The following is a 22005-nucleotide window of genomic DNA, read 5'->3' as shown; positions in this document are numbered from 1 at the left end:
AATGGTTGAGAAATAACAATTTTTTTTAGCGAAATAAAAGAGTTATTCAAATGAAACAAACATTAATAATAATAAGTAATTTTTTTTTTATATTACCTTGTAAATGAAATGTTTATGCTATTAAACACTTAAATTAAAAGTATTAAACATTCTCAGGTGAAAGGAAAATATACAATAAATAAAAATATTAAAAATAATAGAAATATTCTAATGTTAGACATAAATTTTTTTTAATTGACATACATCATTTTAACATAATTACATAAAGGTTATGATAAAATAAAAAAAATATTGAAAATGCGAATGAGTTTCATGACAAACAAAATATTTAGAAAAAATAAAAAATAGAAAGAATATATATATATATATATATATATATATATATATATATATATATATATATATATATATAGGGTTACTTAATTAATTATGAATATTTTAATAATTTAAATGAGGATGGAGATATGGCGGGGACGGGTATTATGGCGGGGATATATTTATCCCCATCCCCATCCTCATACCTAATTGAAAAAATCGGAGATTCTCCATACGTATACACATGTCTAGTCATGCGGGAATTTCCCGTTAAAACGAGAACAGGTTCGGACAATATCTACAAATACAGGTTTATTTGTCATCTCTACGTACTATCAGTATGTACTAGCTACCCGTGACAAATTTTATCCTTCGGACGCGAATGTTTTTGCTTTCCCTTGATCGTATTCTTATACAGTGAATCATGGATCGTTTCTTTGTTTATTGGACATTTTCCTGTGAACAGTGATCCACGTGGTAGAGTTGATGCGAAAGTTCAGTCTTATTATTTTTTTTTCAAGCTGTCCCCACGTAATGTACTTCTTGATCTTTTATTGTTCCTCATTTATTATTCCTATATTTTTATTACGCAAGACAATTCGGTTCATATCAACGATTGGACTTTTAGAAATAACTAAAATATAACATACGAAACAAGATATATATTATTGATACCAAAAGTTGAGTACAACATTAAAAATAAAACAGGAAAATATTATATTATATAACAATATTTATGTACTTTTTATGACTCGTGCTGATGTCATGTGACATGAAATAATCCTTTTTGCTTCTTGCATCAGTGAAAATCTGTGACCAAATAAAATAATAAAATACAGGGTTATGATATTTTGCTATTAATCTATTTTATGTAATTAATTTAAGTTTTAAATAAATTTTTTATTCACTAGTTATTTAAGCATAATAATTTACTATTAGATTTAATTATTAATTTGGTTTTTATATATTTACTTATAATTTGTTTTTAATTTTATATTTACTAATTGAGTTTTTATTTTTATAAAAAAAATTAACATGATCTCTTCTATTTTATTAAATTGATTGTTATATGTTGAAATTTATATTATTTTTTAATTTGACTCGTGATATGTAAGCCCCTTTTTCAGTATATAGAGTTTGGGCCTGGCCTTTTCGGAGGCCCAAGGCCAGCCCTTCAGTAGGACACCCTACCCTAACAGCCCCTCACAGTTTCACTTCATCTCTGTTTCAGAAAGGCAGCCTTCCCCTCTCAACTTCTCTAAGAAAAGCAGGAGCTCTGCTAGGGCAAAGTCTGTTTCCCCTCAAAGTGAATCGAACCGCTTCCTTGTAAGTACAGATCGAAACTCAAGCTCTTTCGTTGTCCTTTTTAATGCACTAAGTTGGTCTTAAGTTGGTTCTGCCCCTAATCTCGTCCTACGTTTGATCTACGATGTTTACAGTTCCTTATAGCTGCTCCGTTCTCTCTTTGTGTGCCCTTTTTCCCTCAGCTCCGTTTACTCGAGGTAAGGGAAGCTAGGTTCTTTTCGCGTTTTTGAAATATGTGGTTTGTTTTCGTTTATGTTTTATGCTTAAATGATTGGAAAATGTTAGTTTTAGTATATTTCTGAGTTAGGGGTTCAAATATTCATGAAACTGTGATGTTTGACGTCTTTTTTCGTATTCTGATGCGTCGCACAGTCGCTGGGCGAGTTCCTTGACTCGCTGGGCGACTGGGTATTTTTCTGATATGCGCAGTTTTAGTAAAATTGATTTTTCTGACTCATTAACCGTTGGATTGAGCTCAAATTTTGACATTTGGTTCACAACATGCTATTTTATGGTTTGACCGGTTGGATCGTCAATTAGATATCTGTAGCTTGAGAAATGTGTCACGCATTACTGCAATGATTTTGGTTTTATGATAATAAATTTTCTTTGGAATTTTGGTGTAAGAGTTATGGTTGTGGATTATGCTTGATTGTATGGAATTGCAGGTACTTAAATTTTGGCACACATTTATTTGGGATGAATACTATTTTGTGATATATGTATGTCTTGGTATGCATTTATAAAGTATGAGATGAATGATAGCATGAGTAATGTATGAAGTTGTGTTTGGATGGTTGATAATGAGCATGAGAAATAAATGTTGAGGTTGCAAGTGGTGGTTATGTGATATGAGCCATGAGGTTGGTGTGAAATAGGCATAATTCCATGAGTCTCGTGGGGAGACTTTATGGTGGCGTGTAGTGTATATATTAAGATAAGGATTCAAGTAAGGATTGCATCCCGAAACTCTAAAGGGTCAGTGAGTCTCAAGTAGAGCAAACTGACCCAAGTGGTGAGAGTAGCGGGAGGCCCTAGTCTTTGGCAGGATAATGGCCTTAGACGTTTAAAGGCTAACCTTGTGTGTGGTAGGGTGAAACCCATTGGCAATGGCTCTGCAGAGCAGTAGAGGCCACCACAAGTGCAAGCGTCCAGTGAATCCGATCTTAGTATATGTATCCGGATAATAGAGTCATAGTGTCTTGCTTGTTTGCCATAACATGACTTGTATGTCTCTGTGTTGTATGCCTGTGAATGTTTATGCACTTATCCCTTTACAATATGATAAGTTTTAAGTTACACTAGCTTACCCTTGCACTTTATGTATGTTTCCGTTGTGTCTTCTCTTTTGCGATGATCACCGTTGGTGGGAGCAGATGGGAATACTTCTGGAGGTAGGCCTGATGGTGGTAGCAGTGCAGCCTAGTGGGCCCGTTGAGGTGGCTTTCGAAGAAGTTCCATGGCCTTAGTGCCTTGTAATACCATGCTCTTAGAGCATTTCTTTTGCCCAACTGTTAAACTTTAGATTTGTTTCTGTTTATGGTATGGTGGCATGCCTAAATCCGTTTTCGCAGTATTTTCTGGATGACTGTAATAGTTATCTCCCCTACATTGTATGTTCATCTGAATGCTTCTCGTTATTATAACTGTGTGATATTTTATTTAGTAGTTTAATCTATTAAAATGGGACGTCACACTTTTATGGTATCAGAGCCTTCGTTCCTAAGTGTCTGTGGGCTATGTGTTTGCTTAGCTTTCGTTGTGTCTTCCTGTCATGTTTCGATGAGTTTCCAATCTAACCAAGTTCTGATGGTGCTTTCTGTGTGTCCAGTGATATGGCACCCCCGCGTATCGCTCCTACTCCACCCCCTCAGGGCGACGGACAAGATCTGGCCAGGGCGATCGAGGCCATGGCTGCGGCTTTGACTCAGCAAAGCAATGCCATGATGCAACAGCATGAGGCGGCGATGCAGCGCCAGGAAGCCTCTCTCGAGCAGCAGAACTTCATGATGCAGCAGATGGAAGCTGCTAGGCAGGCTGCAGAGGATGCTCAGAGGCAGCACGTGGATGCTTTCCGTCAGTTAGGGGAGAATGCTGCTGGTGCTCAGATGTATGGTCCTCATCCCCAACCTCCACCCCCTAAATGGAGTTTGGAAGACTTTTTGAAGCACCAACCTGCCAAGTTTGATGGCAAGAAGAGTCCCGATCAGGCGGACCAATGGATGAAAGATATGGAGCACATCTTTGATGCCAAGAGGTGCCCCGATGAGAGCAGACTGGCTTTCACTGTTTACATGCTCACTGGAGAGGCTGAGCATTGGTGGGCTAGCATGAAGCTGGTGATGGAAGAGAAGCATGAGGATATCACATGGGAAGCCTTCAAGAGGAGGTTTCTTTCAGAGTACTTCCCTGATATCGTGAGGTACGCTAAGGAGGTTGAGTTCCTCCAGCTGACGCAGGGGAACAAGTCAGTAGCTGAGTACGCCGAGAGGTTCAAGCATCTGGGGCGTTTTTACACCATGCCGCTCGATGAGGAGTGGCGTTGCAGGAAGTTTGAGAATGGTCTCAGAGGAGATATCCGCCTGATGATAGCTCCACTGTCCATTAAGGACTTTGCGGCCTTGGTGGAAAAGGCCAGGGTCATTGAGCGAATGAAGGTAGAGGTGGAAGCTCAGCAACAGCCACAGCAGAGAGTCAGTGGACCATCTGGGTCCAGGCCGAGGGTTGAAGAGAAGAGGAAGCCTTATGCTAGGCCTCATCCACAGCCACAGGGGTCTAGAGGCTTTTCTTCCCCGCCCAGCAGGATTCAGTGCTATCATTGCGGAGGGCCGCATGGGAAGAATTTCTGCCCGCAGCTATCAGGTTTCCGCAGGTGCAACCATTGTGGCAGAGAGGGCCACTTTGGTAGGGATTGCCCCACTCTGAGGAGGACAGTTGCACGACCTTCACCACACACTCCGAGTCAGAGTTCAGGCCAGACTCAGCAGAGAGGAGGAGGCAGCAGGCCTCAGGCTACAGGCAGGGTCTTTGCGATGACCGGGTCAGAGGCAGCAGGTTCAGGTAACCTTGTTATTGGTTGTTGTGTAATATCTGGCAAGTCTTGTTGTGTGCTTTTTGATTCCGGGGCGACACACTCTTTTGTGTCAGAGTCTTGTGTGCGGGAGTTGAGTCTGCCGGTGTGTGAGCTACAGTTTGATCTCGTGGTATCTACTCCGGCATCTGGGTTGGTTAGGACTTCTTCGGTGTGTGCTAGATGTCCAGTTGAGGTAGAGGGACGCGTATACAAAGTCAACCTCATATGTCTCCCTCTGCAAGGACTAGATGTGATCTTGGGAATGGATTGGCTCTCTGCCAACCGTGTTCTCATAGACTGTCGAGAGAAGAAGCTGTTGTTCTCCAACTCAGAGGAGCCCGAGTTGTTGTCTTTCTATGGGGTAATGAAGGAAATTCAGAGCGGCGCGCAGTGTTATATGGTCTTTGCCAGGATAGAAGTCGAGAAGGAGGAGAGGATCACCGCGATACCAGTGGTCAGGGACTTTGAGGATGTGTTCCCCAAAGAGGTACCGGGTTTGCCCCCAAGAAGAGAAGTGGAGTTCTCCATAGACTTGGTACCAGGAGCCGGACCTGTATCGATAGCTCCTTACCGCATGGCCCCAGCAGAGTTAGTAGAGTTAAAGAAGCAGATAGAGGAATTGCTTGAGAAACGGTTTATACGGCCGAGTGCTTCGCCGTGGGGAGCGCCTGTTTTGCTTGTGAAGAAGAAGGACGGTGGCTCAAGGTTGTGTGTGGACTATAGGCAGCTGAACAAGCTGACTATCAAGAATAAGTACCCCTTGCCGAGAATAGATGATTTGATGGACCAGCTACATGGGGCGTCGGTGTTCTCCAAGATTGATCTCCGGTCAGGTTATCATCAGATTTTGGTGAAGGCAGAAGATGTTGAGAAGACTGCTTTCAGATCCAGATATGGGCACTATGAGTATGTTGTCATGCCATTCGGTGTGACTAATGCTCCAGCTTTGTTCATGGATTACATGAACCGGATCTTCCGTCCGCTTTTAGATAAGTTTGTCGTGGTCTTCATAGACGACATTCTCATCTACTCCAGGACGCATGAGGAACATGCCGAGCATCTGAGGATAGTGCTTGGTATCTTGCGGGAGAAACAACTGTTTGCCAAGTTGTCTAAGTGCGACTTCTGGATGAGAGAGGTGCAGTTTTTGGGGCACGTGATATCAGCTCAGGGTATAGCTGTGGATCCAGCTAAGGTAGAGGCCGTGATACAGTGGGAGTGTCCCAAATCAGTGACTGAGATTCGGAGCTTCGTGGGTTTGGCTGGCTACTACAGGAGATTTATAGAGGGGTTCTCCAAGATAGTAGCACCCTTGACACAGTTAACCCGAAAGGATCAACCGTTTGCATGGACTGATAGATGTGAAGAGAGCTTCAGGGAGCTTAAGCAGAGGCTGACGAGTGCTCCAGTGTTGGTAATCCCAGATGTGAGTAAACCCTTTGAGGTTTATTGTGATGCCTCTCATCAGGGCCTTGGGTGTGTCTTGATGCAAGAGAGGAAGGTGGTGGCTTATGCTTCAAGGCAGTTGAAGGTTCATGAGAAGAACTACCCCACTCATGACCTAGAGTTAGCAGCAGTTGGGATGAAGTGTTACCGCTGGTGGAGTTCACCTACAACAACAGTTACCAAGCAAGTATAGGGATGGCGCCTTATGAGGCTTTGTATGGGAGGAGATGTAGGACTCCCTTGTGTTGGTACCAGGACGGTGAGTCAGTTTTGGTTGGACCAGAGTTGTTGCAACAAACCACAAAGAAGGTGCAGTTGGTGAGAGACAGGTTGCAAGCATCTCAGAGTAGGCAGAAGGCATATGCAGACCGAAGAAGGAGACCCTTAGAGTTTGAGGCTGGGGAGCACGTGTTCTTGAGGGTGACCCGAACCACTGGTGTGGGGAGGGCTATCCGCTCAAGGAAGTTGTCACCTAAGTTCTTGGGTCCGTATCAGATCTTGAGGAGGATAGGGCCCGTGGCTTATGAGGTTGCATTGCCACCCCAGTTGGCTAATCTACACCCAGTCTTTCATGTTTCACAGCTACGGAAGTACGTGTTTGACCCATCACATGTGTTAGAGGCGGAGGAGGTGGAAGTCAGGGAGAATCTCCAGGTAGTGGTACAGCCTGTGGCTATAGAGGATCGCCAAGTTAAGGAGCGCAAAGGAAGAGCCACTAGTCTCGTGAAGGTCATCTGGGACCGGAGGACAGGTGACTGTACTTGGGAGCTTGAGGAGGACATGAGGAGTTCATACCCACATCTGTTCTGGTAAGTCTAATTTTTCGAGGACGAAAAATTTTTATTGTTGGGGAGATGTTGTAAGCCCCTTTTTCAGTATATAGAGTTTGGGCCTGGCCTTTTCGGAGGCCCAAGGCCAGCCCTTCAGTAGGACACCCTACCCTAACAGCCCCTCACAGTTTCACTTCATCTCTGTTTCAGAAAGGCAGCCTTCCCCTCTCAACTTCTCTAAGAAAAGCAGGAGCTCTACTAGGGCAAAGTCTGTTTCCCCTCAAAGTGAATCGAACCGCTTCCTTGTAAGTACAGATCGAAACTCAAGCTCTTTCGTTGTCCTTTTTAATGCACTAAGTTTGTCTTAAGTTGGTTCTGCCCCTAATCTCGTCCTACGTTTGATCTACGATGTTTACAGTTCCTTATAACTGCTCCGTTCTCTCTTTGTGTGCCCTTTTTCCCTCAGCTCCGTTTACTCGAGGTAAGGGAAGCTAGGTTCTTTTCGCGTTTTTGAAATATGTGGTTTGTTTTCGTTTATGTTTTATGCTTAAATGATTGGAAAATGTTAGTTTTGGTATATTTCTGAGTTAGGGGTTCAAATATTCATGAAACTGTGATGTTTGACGTCTTTTTTCGTATTCTGATGCGTCGCACAGTCGCTGGGCGAGTTCCTTGACTCGCTGGGCGACTGGGTATTTTTCTGATATGCGCAGTTTTAGTAAAATTGATTTTTCTGACTCATTAACCGTTGGATTGAGCTCAAATTTTGACATTTGGTTCACAACATGCTATTTTATGGTTTGACCGGTTGGATCGTCAATTAGATATCTGTAGCTTGAGAAATGTGTCACGCATTACTGCAATGATTTTGGTTTTATGATAATAAATTTTCTTTGGAATTTTGGTGTAAGAGTTATGGTTGTGGATTATGCTTGATTGTATGGAATTGCAGGTACTTAAATTTTGGCACACATTTATTTGGGATGAATACTATTTTGTGATATATGTATGTCTTGGTATGCATTTATAAAGTATGAGATGAATGATAGCATGAGTAATGTATGAAGTTGTGTTTGGATGGTTGATAATGAGCATGAGAAATAAATGTTGAGGTTGCAAGTGGTGGTTATGTGATATGAGCCATGAGGTTGGTGTGAAATAGGCATAATTCCATGAGTCTCGTGGGGAGACTTTATGGTGGCGTGTAGTGTATATATTAAGATAAGGATTCAAGTAAGGATTGCATCCCGAAACTCTAAAGGGTCAGTGAGTCTCAAGTAGAGCAAACTGACCCAAGTGGTGAGAGTAGCGGGAGGCCCTAGTCTTTGGCAGGATAATGGCCTTAGACGTTTAAAGGCTAACCTTGTGTGTGGTAGGGTGAAACCCATTGGCAATGGCTCTGCAGAGCAGTAGAGGCCACCACAAGTGCAAGCGTCCAGTGAATCCGATCTTAGTATATGTATCCGGATAATAGAGTCATAGTGTCTTGCTTGTTTGCCATAACATGACTTGTATGTCTCTGTGTTGTATGCCTGTGAATGTTTATGCACTTATCCCTTTACAATATGATAAGTTTCAAGTTACACTAGCTTACCCTTGCACTTTATGTATGTTTCCGTTGTGTCTTCTCTTTTGCGATGATCACCGTTGGTGGGAGCAGATGGGAATACTTCTGGAGGTAGGCCTGATGGTGGTAGCAGTGCAGCCTAGTGGGCCCGTTGAGGTGGCTTTCGAAGAAGTTCCATGGCCTTAGTGCCTTGTAATACCATGCTCTTAGAGCATTTCTTTTGCCCAACTGTTAAACTTTAGATTTGTTTCTGTTTATGGTATGGTGGCATGCCTAAATCCGTTTTCGCAGTATTTTCTGGATGACTGTAATAGTTATCTCCCCTACATTGTATGTTCATCTGAATGCTTCTCGTTATTATAACTGTGTGATATTTTATTTAGTAGTTTAATCTATTAAAATGGGACGTCACATGATACAATTTAAAATATTTAAATTTTGATTTGTGATAAATTTAGATTTAAGACGTGACACTTTTAAATATTATTAAATTCAATTTAAAAAAAGATATCACACTAAATCTTTTTGACAAAAATAAAAATTCAATTAATTTTATTTTATTTTAAAATAAAAATTCAATTGAATAAAAAATCAAATTAAACTATCATAAAACAAAAATGTAAATATAAAGATTAAATTATTAATTAATTAACTATTATTAAAGTGAAGCCTTAAAATAATTGTTTTTAGAAACAAATAGTTGTAATAATATACACACAACTAAACCCTTTAAGATGTTGAATAAATATGTGGTCACTTTTACCTATCCACATTACTTTTGCACAACCAATATGGTTTTCCCCTTGTTTTTTGCCATCTTTGTGAACTTTGGGACCACCATTTTATCACCCAAATGGACACAAATTAGATCAAACATAACATTTCCTTTCAAATCCATTACAAATTCATCAATTTTAACAACAAATCAAGCGGTACAAACAAAGGCTAAAGTTAGTGGCTTTCTAGAATGAGAAATTCGGAATAATATGCATGAGCTGCAAACAAATGACAAAATAATGTTTATTCATGGGTTAAAAATATTGTTTATTTTTAAATTTTAATGGGAATTTTATGTCCTAAATTTTGATGCAGTTTATGAATAGATATATAATCTTTCTAACTCGATTAATTTAAACTTTCTAATGTGTGTTAAATGATGTTTTAAATTGGTGTTTAAGTTGTTTACATCATTTGACAAGTTCTAAAAAATAATTTTATTGGGTTAAAATAACTATATTCATGTATTTTTTTAATTTTTTGAACCAAAATAATTAAAGCTTGACACAATAACAAATTTTAATTTTACATCCGAGTCTAGAGAATATAAATATATTTAACATTTTATTTATTCATCATTCATTTAATTTAAAATTCATCATTCATTTAATTTAAAAATGCATAAAGTCATTCATTATAAAATAAAATAAAAAAATCAAGACAAATTTATTAATTTAATTTTGTACACAATAGTTAGTAATGCCTTCATGTTTGTCAAAATTCAAGTTAATTAAGTTTTAAGTTTGTTTTTACTTGTCTATTGGTGGTAGTTGTTAATAAATGTGAAGGTTTTGTATTCAATATAAAATATATTATTGTAAGTAGGGATGTCATTAGGACGGATAAAGTAGGTGTAATAGCTCCTTATATTGTATCCCTTAGATAAGTATTCGTCTCGTACTCATATTCGTACGGATATCCGTTATACGGGTATTCGTATTTTTTTTAATTCATGAATATTCATGGATACTCACATATATTTACAAAGAAAAATTTTTAATATTTAATAATAAATTTCAACTATAAATTCAAATAAAAATACAATGCATAACATTTATAACTTTCAAACAAAGTGTAAATAACTCATTTAAATAATATTCAATGATAGTTTACAAATAAATGAAGATTTTTAAAACCCGTTGATAAAAAATAACTCATTCAAAATTAATGTGTTAATATTTTAATTATTATTTTTAATTTAAATTAGATTATAGCGGGTATAAACATTTACAGATACTATAATACCCATACTAATCCTATTAACATGCAAATATAAAAAAATACTTATATCCGTAATCTCTGTAAATATTTATCTCTGTAAATATTTATTTTCAATATACAGTACCCGTTCTGAATTTTATCCTTACATACCCGCATGAGCAGATTTTTTTTAGATCCTAACCGTAAGGCACAAATACTTCTCCTTACATTTCTACATTATTACCTAAGATCATTATTATCACCACCATTAATATAGATAACATTCAATTTATGTTGCTGAAAAAAGTACTTCTAATATTTGTTTAAAAGTTACTTTTAAAACTTGACTTATTATTTTTAAAAAATTAACTCTTTATGGATGGATGGGATATCATGTAGTAAAAAATATTAATGGGTATATTGAATTGGATTTTTATTAAACGAATCAATTTTTTCGATGAATATTTAATAGACTAAAATTGATTCATTAATTTTTTTGGCCTCCGATCCTAAATAAAAACTTCTCTATAATTGTTTGTTTTTAGCCGATTTAGTTAGATAAATATAAAAAATGAATTGGGTTTAACAGGTGGATAATAAGTTCATTCCGACTAGACAGTATTGAAAGTAACATAATTACAAAACTAAAGGTTAGTTTTGAATTCTTTATGATCCACCACATATGGTTGAAAACATAGATGTGTAGACTTGCTTTTCGTAGGTTCAATTATGGTGCCGGAATATCACTTTGAAATTTATTTTATAGCCTTCACGTGGCCGGAGAAAGTAGATTTAACATCCGACGTGACAGTTTTTTGGTTATTCCGGCGGCGAATACCGACGGAGAATCGCCAAGCATCAAGCAGAGGATGAGGGATGAAGTGTGCGAAGAAGCCCTGAACCGAGTGAGCCCAATAAGGTATACACTTTGGTTTATACCCAATTTCACCGATTGCAGCTCTTGCATAAGCCTCAGCCGTTGGTATGAACAGTGAATCTCTCTCAATACAAGCCACCCTTGATACCATCTTCGTTGCCACGTACAGTGGTACCTTCACTCATCAAAATTAATATTCTTAACAACAACCTTCGCATTCATCATCACTACTGTACTAAGTTTACCCTACAACCACAAACAGAGTTACCTAACAAGCTGCAAACATTGCAATAACTTCGTACCTGACATTGCACATGTATCCCATATTGTCCATACTCCACGTATAGAGATCTCGAAAATTGGTCCACGTAACTGCATGCTTTACAATCTCTTAGTTATACTTTACATTTATACTTTCAACCAACTATCTTTAAAAAAATAATTAAATGATAATATAAAATAATTTTAGTTTAATGGTTAAAATGAGAATTAGTTTTAGAGAGAAAGCTTACGCCTTGGTGGCAGCATAGACCGTGAAGAGAGGATGAGAAGGAAGGACCACTGCAGCGCCGGAACCGATGTTAACGATCGCTCCCTTTCTTCTTTCCAACATCCCACGCAGAACACATTTCGTTACTTTCGTTGTTCCTTCAACGTTCACTCTAACAATCTTCCTCCACACGCTCTCCTCCACTTCGTCGAAAAACATCGCGTTCGGATACGTCACTCCCACGTTGTTCACCAACACGCCAACATCCAACCCCTCACTCGCTTCCTCCACGCGCCGCAGCCCCTCCGACAGATCCCCGCACGCGAAGTCCATCGCCACCACCTTCACGCGCGCGGTCGGACTCTTCGCCTGGATTTCACGCGCAACAGCTTCCAGCTTCTGCGAGGTTCTGCTGACGAGGATGAGGTTGAGCCCTCGCTGTGCCAGCTGGCAGGCGAAGGCCTTTCCGATGCCGTCGGTGGCTCCGGTGACCAGAGCCCAGGAACCGTAGGTTCGGATTAGGTTCTTCTCGGATCGGAAGAAGGTTCGGAAGATCCATGCGGAGAGGGAGAGAAGGAGGTGGAGCGTGACGATGAAACCGAGGCCTGAGATTATGAGGACACACTTATCAACTCTGTTACATGCTGCTGCTGCTGCTATAACCATTTTCTTGCTTATGGAGTTTTCCTACATTTGCTCAACACAGTTCCCTTAAATATTGTGCAGTTGCTACATCCCAGTCACATGCACGGAGGTTGAGGATTCAATTAATGTATGTATGTGAAACCAATAACAATTCCTCCACCTAACAAACCACTCCACATATTTCACCCACCTTCTATTCATACAAAAACTATTACGTCACGTTGCAACGTTATAAATAAAAGGAAAAAAAATATGTTTTTGTCGCTCTTGTTCGATGTAAAATTGGAAATGATTCATGTGGAAACAACTTATGTCTTATTTGGTTTTTTACTTTCAAAAATATTGATTTTAGTTTCAATAAAAATGAAAATAAAAAAGTAGTTAAATATCGATCTCTACTAAAAGTAACACTAAATTGGTGATTACATGATAATAAAGCACATATGATTAAGGTATGTTTGATTAATGGAAAAGGTTGGAAATTTGAATAATATACTGTTGGGTATGTGTTATAAAGTAAAGTTGAAAAAAGAAGAAGAAAAGAGGTCGTGGATTTAAGTATGCGGAGTAATAGATCCTAGGTGAATATGATAGAAGTGGTTGATGAGTGTGTGTGACATGTGTGTTGTGGCAGTACGACACGTCCTTGGTTCAATCCGTTTTTGCATGAACTGATTAATGAAAAGAGTGACACGAGTCGTACAGTTGTAGACCCACAGCACAACCAACAGTTTTGTTTCTGAGTTGTTTTCGATTAAGAATGTTTAGGTTTAACCACTTCCAATCATTTTCTTCAGACAAATATGCACTTTTTTTTTTTTTTGCTTTAACTAAATTTCTGTTTTGACCTCGTGATTGGGCACGGGTCTTTCATCACACGGGGTAGACTCGTAAAATCAACTCGTTCACCCACCCTTCAAATTTTCACGACAAATTTAATAAATTTTTATTAATTAAGTCGATCTATATTTTAAGTGGATTATGATTTGTATTTTAAGCAATAGTCTCATGTACTTTAAAGGATGTGGTTAATGACAATTCATATACATTCTCCCATAAAACCATTGATTGGAATATAAACATTTAAAATGTAAACTATTATTGAATAAAAGGAATTTATTGAAAAATATTAGTGAAGTTTTCTTTTTCTACGCCAATCCTAAATAGTTTAATTAAATATTGTAAATTACTCATATATAATGTATTTCTGTTAAAAAAAATCATTAAATTATTTGTACTTATTCTTCTCTTTCTTTATTTGAAACACTTTTAGTTATTTCACACTCTTTTAAATTTAGTTAGATTATCTATTGATATTAATTTTTTCAATATATTTAATATTATTCGAAAATACCCTTACTTTTTTAAAAAAAATTAATCATCCCTAATTGATTAATTAATTAATTAAGGTTTTGAAGGAGAATAATGGTTATGTGACTTGTAGTGCTCGTCTTCACCTATCCTAATAATAGTAACAAGAGAAAGAGATTATCTCATTTATTTCAAATATTTATCATTTATTGGTTAAAAATGTATTAATTGATTAAGGATGCAACCTATAATTTCCAAAAAAAAAAGTATCACAAAGAGGATAAATAGTCTTCTGAAAAAAAAGTTACAAATAAGGATAGAGAGTAATTTATAAGTTATGTAATATGTTTTCTTCAAAAAAAAAAACTAAAATAAGATTAAAATAACTAAGAACATAAAATAAGTTATTTGTGAAAATGATAAGATGCTTAAAGAGGACCAAATTAGTATAAAAAGAATTAAATTTATCAAAATTTGTCATCATTAACCCAACTTCAAATCTATTAAAGATCAAAATAACATGTATTCACAATTCTTGGCACGAGAGAACATTATTTTGTGCCCAATTAATTTAACGACTTTTACTCTCTTTTTTATCTAGTTGTAATCCCAAATTATTTTGATCTTCATTGAAAAATTTTAGATATCAGTTTTTGAAAAATGAAAATTTGAACGCCACGGACATTAAAATTTAAAGATCAAAAGTATTAATGGAAAAGATTATTAGAAGTTGCTATAATTTTCCTGTAGTTAGAGTATTTGTATTCTATTCTATATACATATATTCTATACTGAAACTTAATATCCATTTAAATCTTAAATCATAGGATCGTAAGACGTTTACGGATGAATGAATTATTATGATAATCTCAACTATTTACATCGATACACTATTTATTTATTTTACTTTCGACCACTTTCTTTATATCAACAATATCATTTCCTTGATATTTTTCACTTTTTTTTACTACTTTTATTTAATTGACATTTTATTACTTTCTGTTACTATGTACTTTCTTCCTTCGATATTTCTCTTACCTTTAATTTTTGAATAATGTTTCTTTTTTACATTACCCTACATACTCCTAGTTGCTTAAAGATGTTAATGGTAGCTAAATTATTTTACAGGCCTCTTGATTAATTTTCCTTCTGAGATGAACAAGAAGAAGATATAAGTTGAACAGATAAAATCTATGCTTCACTTTCACCTCTCTCACAAGTAGCCCATGTATTGGGGCATTTGAACCAAGTCATTCAATAATAGTATAGTATTATATATTAGTATAATTATATAGTAAATATACTCAATACATGTCATCATATCTTTCAGTCAAACGTGGTAGCACCATGCTGCTAGTGGCGTAAAGAATCACATTGTCTTCATTCAACAAACTCCAGTCATATGAAAGTTAAATTAAAATAAAATAAAATAAAAAGAAGCCTCTTTGAAAGATGGCACAAGATGAAGAAAGAAGACAAAAAGCTGCCTAGTTGAGCACATCAGCATCATGAAAGTAAAAAGAGCAGACAATGTCTGCTTAATTTGTGATTGCAAAAGGTAGTTTTTTTATCCTTCTATTTACATATATTTCTTTGTGCCGGTGCGTACAAAGGGGAAACATGTGAACAACTAGAAGCTACAACAGTGAGCAGACTGCAACTATGCCTTTTCTTTTCCTTTTATCTCTAATCCGTGGTCTGGAGACAGATGAGGCCTCAGAAGAAAACTGAAGAGAATCAACATACGTCCCAAGCAGCGACAAACACATTCTTATCCTTGTTTAGGGTTTAAAGCAAAACCACTTCTTCTGAGCCTAAACCATTTACATATTTATGTATAGTATTAGCTAAAAAGAAACAACCACAAAAACTCGTTCCCATGGTTATTTCATCTGTTTTAAGCTTTCAAATAAGCAATAAAACATATGCATAACTCTTCAGTTTATAGTCATGATGTTTCTGGCACTAAATAACATAACTCTTGTGTTATTCATACTTACCTTGGCGGTTTTATCCTCATCCTTGCGCGAATTATTTCTTCGCTGGGATTGAACACGTACGGACCCTGCTCCAGTTTTTTTATCATCTCTGGCCTTGTTGAATATAACAGTGAATCCTTCAGCTGAGGCAGGATCATTAACATCCCATTCCCCGAACTTGGGTAGTGGCCTTCCTTCTTGTTCATACTGTACATGAAGAGATAAATGCTTCAGACAAAACATAGATTAATTATTCATAAAGATGAAAAACATAGTTATTTTGCTGGAAACCTGGTACAAAAGTAAACCTCGTTTCGGCTTTGTTTTATATAATAACAGTAACAATAATAACAACTACAACACAGTTTCACATCTTTTAAAACATGGGCTAGAGATGAATAGCATTAACATGGTGGGAGGATCTTACCGAAGCCATCAAGATTGAAGCTTTGGTACGTACGGTGGTCACCCAATTTCTGGGGAAAAGGAACAGACAACAAGAAGAAGAAAAAGAAAAAAAAAGAGAGAGACAGGGAAGAAATTGGGAAGAATTAGAATGGTTTGAAAAACAGGCAGGTAGGTGCAGCATTTATAAAGGGATAAGGAATAGAAAGACAAGACCTAAAACACAAACAACAATCTTGATGGTCTTGCCTTCCTTTCGTGTCACACCCGTCCAAAACGCGGGTGATTTGTTTTTTCTGTTTATTTTCCTTTTTATTTTTAGGAGAACATTCCTTCAAGGGCTAACAAAAACCAAGCCAATATGACCATATTCCAAAAATAGGAGACAAATAAAGTCAAATTGGTAACAAGCAAGCCAAGTGACCTCGTTGTCATTACAATTTACAGTTATCTATTTACGGTAAATAATTTCATGACATGTTTTCAGAGGACTATAACAGAGACCTATAAATAGTATGTAATATACAAACATGAACTTTTCCTTAAACAATTGAGGAGAGCAGAGCTTCCATTACTACTAGTATTTGCAAACTTCCTTGTTGCTCCATGATTTCCCAATCACGAGTCTCACATATAGATCAAACCCAGGGCAGGGAGGGTTAGATTATAGAGAGCCAGTGACTTAGCCATGAAGATGGCAATCATTCATTCAGTTTCTGGTTTGGTGTATTTGACGTGTACCGCCATAAAATCCCTCCAATCAGATTGTTCACTGCATGAGAAGCCATGGGAACCGCCACACTAGAAGATAAAATTGTAGCATATCCATATGCAAGACCAACAAAAGTTGCCCTAAAACACAGACAACAATCTTATTGTAATTCATTCAGAACTAACAGACAATAATGGAAAAATATTGTGATTTATGGAAACAGATCTAGAAGGATATAGTCTATGAATCAAATTCCGCAAAACAATTTTCAACAAATGGGGAGAAAGAAACAGGGGAGTGGGGAGATGGGTAAAATTAGAAAGATATGCACCAGATGGCAAAGGAATACTTTCGACCATTGCCCAGGTGCAAAACACCAAAGATCAATGCAGCAATCCCAATACTATTCCAGTTCGTTCCCAAAAGTGGAAGAATTGCTCCTCGGAAAAGGAGTTCCTGGAATTTAGGTAGTAATATGTGATATCGGTCGAATGATGAAGAAAGATGAAATGACCAAGAAAAGTAGCTCTCTTTTAACCTCACTAATACCAGGCAAGAATGCAACGACAATATAATCCAAAGGCTGAAGTGAGCTAAGGACCTGATTCAGAAAACAAAATATTTCCAGAGTTCAGACAAAGCATCAGCGAATCTAATACAGACTAAAACACAAAAGTGACAAATACAAGAGACTTACCAAACAAGTTATCTCAAGAAGAAACTATTTCTAGTTACTCAACTTACTATGACCCTCTATACAATATTCACGTTTTAAATTGCAATCCACTAACAACAAACTAAGCTAGCAAAACATTACAGAACATTTCCAGAGCCATGGCTCGATTCAGTTACCTGTTTATTCGCTGCTTCGCTAGATTCTGCAAAATTTGGCCATGTCTTCAATAGTAAATAGCGACATGATGATATTAACACTACAAGTCCTGTAATCAACTCAAGGTGCCACAATTCAAAACCAACTGCAGGTGGAAAAGAAAATCTTACGATATTTCATAATGATAACTTTGCACATTAACAAAGAAACAAACACACTTATATTTGCGCATTGAAAATGATTAAACGAATTAAAAAAGTTAATGGCACATTAGAAGAGACTGAGGTAGGTCAGGCAGCCGGGGGCAAGGCTCCCCCTGAACTTTTTCTAATTAGTTCTTTTATTACGAAAACCATTTAATATTTAGTAAAATTACTTCTTTTATCTTATAAAGTATAATTTTGGAGACAACGATATTTAGGTATAATGTTTTTTGCTTTTGAACGTAATGATTTTTTCTCTTTTAAATATATAATTTATTTTTATGTGGTTTTTAATTTATCAATAGTTTTTTTTTTCTATTTTTACATGAAATCCTTCACTATTATTTTTAAATTAGATTTTTTTTTTATTATAATTCATTAATTTTTAAACATACAAATGATTGAAGTTTTCCACTTATACTAAGTTGATTACCATTGATTTAAGAAATAATGTTTATTTATTAATATTACTACTAGGACAAACTATTATGAATATTAAGATAAGTATTGACAACTTTTGAATTTTTAAGAGAGACACAGTCATTCTATTTTATTATCATAATTATGTATATACCAAAATATTACTTGTTATATTTTTTTGTTAAGAAAAATAGTTATTTGAAAACAGATGCTTAATGCATATTATAAATATTTTTCTTAACATACAAAAGAAATATTTTGATATGTTATTAATAGATTTAATTATATTTTTAATTCTAGAAATTTGAGGTGAATTCAGTTTTAATTTCTAAATTGTAAAAAAAGTATTTTACTCTCTCAAATTTGAAAAGTTAATATTTAATCCACAAATCAACTATTTAGAAACTAAAAAAGTTTTGAAAAAATCATTTTAGTCCTTAAAAATTTAATGTTTAAAAATTAGAACATGTTTTAAAATTTAAAGGAAATATTTATTACATACCAAATTTTAGAGACTAAAAACATAATTAAGCTTATTAATATTACATTTTTTATGAACAATTGTTATATATATCTCTATTAGATTACATGAGATAAAAGTTTTACAATATATTTTATCTCTGGTTAGAGTTCCCCTAGAAGAATAGAATATCTGAAAATTTGAATGTCATGTCAATATTTCTGAAAACTTCACAATAAATATCACCAAAGAGCTTCATGTCTTATTCTTAAAAAAATTCCAAATTTATCTACCCTTTGGTTCATTAGTTTCTACCCAAAATGTCAATCCAGAATTATTATATGCATTCAAGTATTACACAAACTCTCTAATGAGAACATTTATTTTAAGCAATTAAGAGTTCAAAAATAGTTATTGATATACAATATCATTTTATGACCCATTTAGTGGAAAAGAATCCGTGTAATTTTGAACCACAACTAATAGTAAGAAATAAAAGAGTGTAATAGTACATGATACTTCTGTAGAGCAGTCCAAGACTGGCAATCCTTCCACAGATGCGACATGAGACAGCTGCAAGTTGCAAAAACAAAAATGAAGTACAAAATGAACACGATATCCTGTGTTATGCGAATTTATACATCTAACAATGTGAAGTCAAAGTGTGATAAGCTTTAAGTTTCTTTCTAAATGAAAAAAAAAAGAAGTTGATTAGAACTTTCAATCTTAGGTTAATTTCTGTTACAAATAAGAGTATAAATAAAACCCATAATAATTTAACTTGAATACTCACCATCTCATACAACTTTTTTGAACAAAAACGTAAATTTTTTTGAAAAATTTTTTGGCCTGCAAATCTTTTCATACAATTTTTGTGACAAAAATTGCAATCCTACACTCAACCACCCAAGTCCCACATACAAACAAAAGACTTATAAGTTGCAAATACAACTCTCAACTCAACTCTTTGTTCTTATTGTAAATTCCTACTTTTTTTTTTCACATTACTCCATGTGGTACTTTGACAAATACTCACTTGATATCCATTTCTAATGTGGTGTAAAAAGGAAATAAAGATTACACCGAAATACCTACCATAATGGCTAAATTAACATACTAAGCTTCATACAAAATCATGTTTATATCATTAACATAGACAACAAAGTAGGAAACATGCAAATAAAGCAAAGGGGGAACTGATATAGCAAAGCATAAAAGGAAGAGAACCTGCCGAATCACTAATCCCAAAGCAGCTATAAGACCAGAAGTTATTATGCAAGCTTGAAGCACGGCACTCCTTGAAGGAAAAGGGTTAGAATTCTTGGCAGCTGGATTGAGAGAAGTGTCCAAGTTGTCATTTTGAACAAATTTATCATCTAAGATATCTCCGGATGCCTCTAGTTCATCTCTTATGGATTTCCTCAATGATTTCTTGGCAAAAGAGCATGTGCTATATCCACTCCCTACATAAGCGAAGAAAAACAAAAACTCTAAAGAAACAATCATCGCAAAAGTTTCTGCAATTAGGTGACGGCTCATGATGTTCTTATAATTTTTTTGTGTGCAAAATGGCAGGAATGAAGATCGAACCTAATACTTCATACATAGTACCCAAACCCTCCATTCTTATTAGTTAACATTCATTTCGTGAAAAATCATATAAAAACTATTCAAACTAAATAGCATTTGTAATGATGCACAAGGATCCATATTTCATCTCTAAGGATGATCGAATTCTACATTATTTAGTAACAAAGGCACGTCAACGGATCCATATTTCATCTCTAAGTCTAACTATCTCAAAAAGCACGTCATAAACCAACTCCTTCAAAAAGCCAAGCCACTAGATAAATACACGTGAATGGTTCTATATTGCAAACCTGCTTGGACAAGCTAATCAATCATAAACATCTTTAGAAAGGAAAAATAAGAAAATTTCTCTCTAAGCTAAATTAATTTATGCATAAGTCTGTTTGTATAAGGTATCTTGTATAAATTTTCTGAATTCTTATTTTTATCTTATATATAAATTAATTTGATTTTACATAAAAAGTTTATGTTATTTTCTTAATTTTCTCTCCTAGTTTTATTATCTTCACCCTCGTCTAACAAAACATAGTTGCAAGTTTTCTGAAGCTGCTGAAACTTCCACAGAAAAAAAAGTTTCACACGAAATGTTTTTGCCCTTTTTTCAATGTGATGCCGAAAGGTGGAATTCAACGCGTGAGCCTAATCATGGTTAGGTTAGTTCCTTCTAGGTAACTAATTGCAGTCCAAATTAAACTTAATAATGAATTTACCAAACTTTCAAACAAAATTATTGGGCTTTCTCTTCATCTCTTCCATTGACAAATTTGGGTTAACAGAAACAAATCAATGAAACAAAGAAAGAAACAGAAATTCAATGAAATAAGTAGAGAAAAGGTTGAGGAAGTTTGACTTACTGCGAGAGAGAGTGGTGAACGATGAAGAAAATGTGGTGTGGGGATTCTCGACGGTGCTCGCACAGTTAAGAAGAGTGAGCGAAAGCGTAGCCATATACAGCGTGAGAAGACCAGCTTTTTCTTCAAGGATTTCGATGCTAAAACAAAACTGACATTTTATTAATACAAAAAATAATGCGAAAACATTTTAGAGTAAAATGTATGAGTGACATAAACTTATTTATTATATGTAAAAATAAATTAAAACATATAAATAATTTTCATTTTATTAATTTAAATAAATTTAATTAATATACGATCGTTTAAAACTGTCTCATTATTTTTTTACCTTGATAAGAAATTGAGTATCGAATAAAATCAAGGAAAGTAAAAATAAATAAATAAAAATAGATACTTCCATGATTGAAATTTTGTTAGACGTCATATTTCACGTCATTGTTAAATGGGTTGAAGTGATTTTGCACGCTAAAGTCATGACTTTCATCCCTATGAAAAAAATGGTTTGATCTATATTTCTATAGAAATTGAAGTTATTTTTTACCATAACGGTCTATTTCCACTTCATTCTTTCTCATTTCGTCTTTCAAATTTTTTTCAATTAATTAAATTTTAGTTATTTTTAAAACTGCTAGGAACGTGATTGGGGAGAATGCAAAATGAAAACCTGAAACACGCATAGTCTGTAATATTGTCTGTTATCTATGTATTCTGACAATTCTTTACTTGAGAGAAAGGCTCTGATCCAAACTCCATACATTGACTAAATACATTTCA

General features: G+C 35.5%; 4 protein-coding genes and 2 long non-coding RNA genes across 6 annotated transcripts; 3 read left to right on the top strand and 3 right to left on the bottom strand.

Moving 5' to 3' along the window:
- Positions 1-1445: 1445 nt before the first annotated feature.
- LOC114179727 lies at positions 1446-3294 on the top strand. Its single transcript, XR_003603522.1, has 3 exons — positions 1446-1641; positions 1755-1817; positions 2997-3294. It is a non-coding gene; the product is annotated as an uncharacterized LOC114179727 (long non-coding RNA).
- A 161-nt stretch (positions 3295-3455) lies between these two features.
- LOC114178572 lies at positions 3456-7277 on the top strand. Its single transcript, XM_028064566.1, has 5 exons — positions 3456-3730; positions 3896-5388; positions 5467-6119; positions 6395-6948; positions 7124-7277. The coding sequence occupies exons 1-5, from the start codon at positions 3456-3458 to the stop codon at positions 7275-7277; spliced, it is 3129 nt and encodes a 1042-aa protein (XP_027920367.1).
- Positions 7278-7327: 50 nt separating this feature from the next.
- Positions 7328-8867, top strand: LOC114177225. The gene is made up of 2 exons (XR_003603113.1): positions 7328-7390; positions 8570-8867. It is a non-coding gene; the product is annotated as an uncharacterized LOC114177225 (long non-coding RNA).
- A 2207-nt stretch (positions 8868-11074) lies between these two features.
- Positions 11075-12633, bottom strand: LOC114179196 (very-long-chain 3-oxoacyl-CoA reductase-like protein At1g24470). The gene is made up of 3 exons (XM_028065440.1): positions 11843-12633; positions 11633-11702; positions 11075-11505 (listed from the first exon to the last, which is right to left on the bottom strand). The coding sequence occupies exons 1-3, from the start codon at positions 12484-12486 to the stop codon at positions 11209-11211; spliced, it is 1011 nt and encodes a 336-aa protein (XP_027921241.1). The 5' UTR covers positions 12487-12633; the 3' UTR covers positions 11075-11208.
- Positions 12634-15100: 2467 nt separating this feature from the next.
- On the bottom strand, positions 15101-16368 carry LOC114179675 (protein NOI4-like). The gene is made up of 3 exons (XM_028066088.1): positions 16183-16368; positions 15777-15962; positions 15101-15590 (listed from the first exon to the last, which is right to left on the bottom strand). Exons 1-3 carry the CDS (start codon positions 16342-16344, stop codon positions 15558-15560), a joined length of 381 nt encoding a protein of 126 aa, XP_027921889.1. The 5' UTR covers positions 16345-16368; the 3' UTR covers positions 15101-15557.
- A 167-nt stretch (positions 16369-16535) lies between these two features.
- LOC114179674 lies at positions 16536-21409 on the bottom strand. The gene is made up of 7 exons (XM_028066086.1): positions 21232-21409; positions 20015-20250; positions 19300-19360; positions 17725-17849; positions 17411-17473; positions 17204-17328; positions 16536-17012 (listed from the first exon to the last, which is right to left on the bottom strand). The coding sequence occupies exons 1-7, from the start codon at positions 21323-21325 to the stop codon at positions 16862-16864; spliced, it is 855 nt and encodes a 284-aa protein (XP_027921887.1). The 5' UTR covers positions 21326-21409; the 3' UTR covers positions 16536-16861.
- Positions 21410-22005: the final 596 nt, after the last annotated feature.

The sequence above is a fragment of the Vigna unguiculata genome, chromosome 3 (assembly GCF_004118075.2).
Source record: "Vigna unguiculata cultivar IT97K-499-35 chromosome 3, ASM411807v1, whole genome shotgun sequence".
Lineage (NCBI taxonomy): Eukaryota > Viridiplantae > Streptophyta > Magnoliopsida > Fabales > Fabaceae > Vigna > Vigna unguiculata.
Note: the sequence above shows the minus strand (reverse complement) of the source record. Positions and strands in the feature narration are given on the sequence as shown.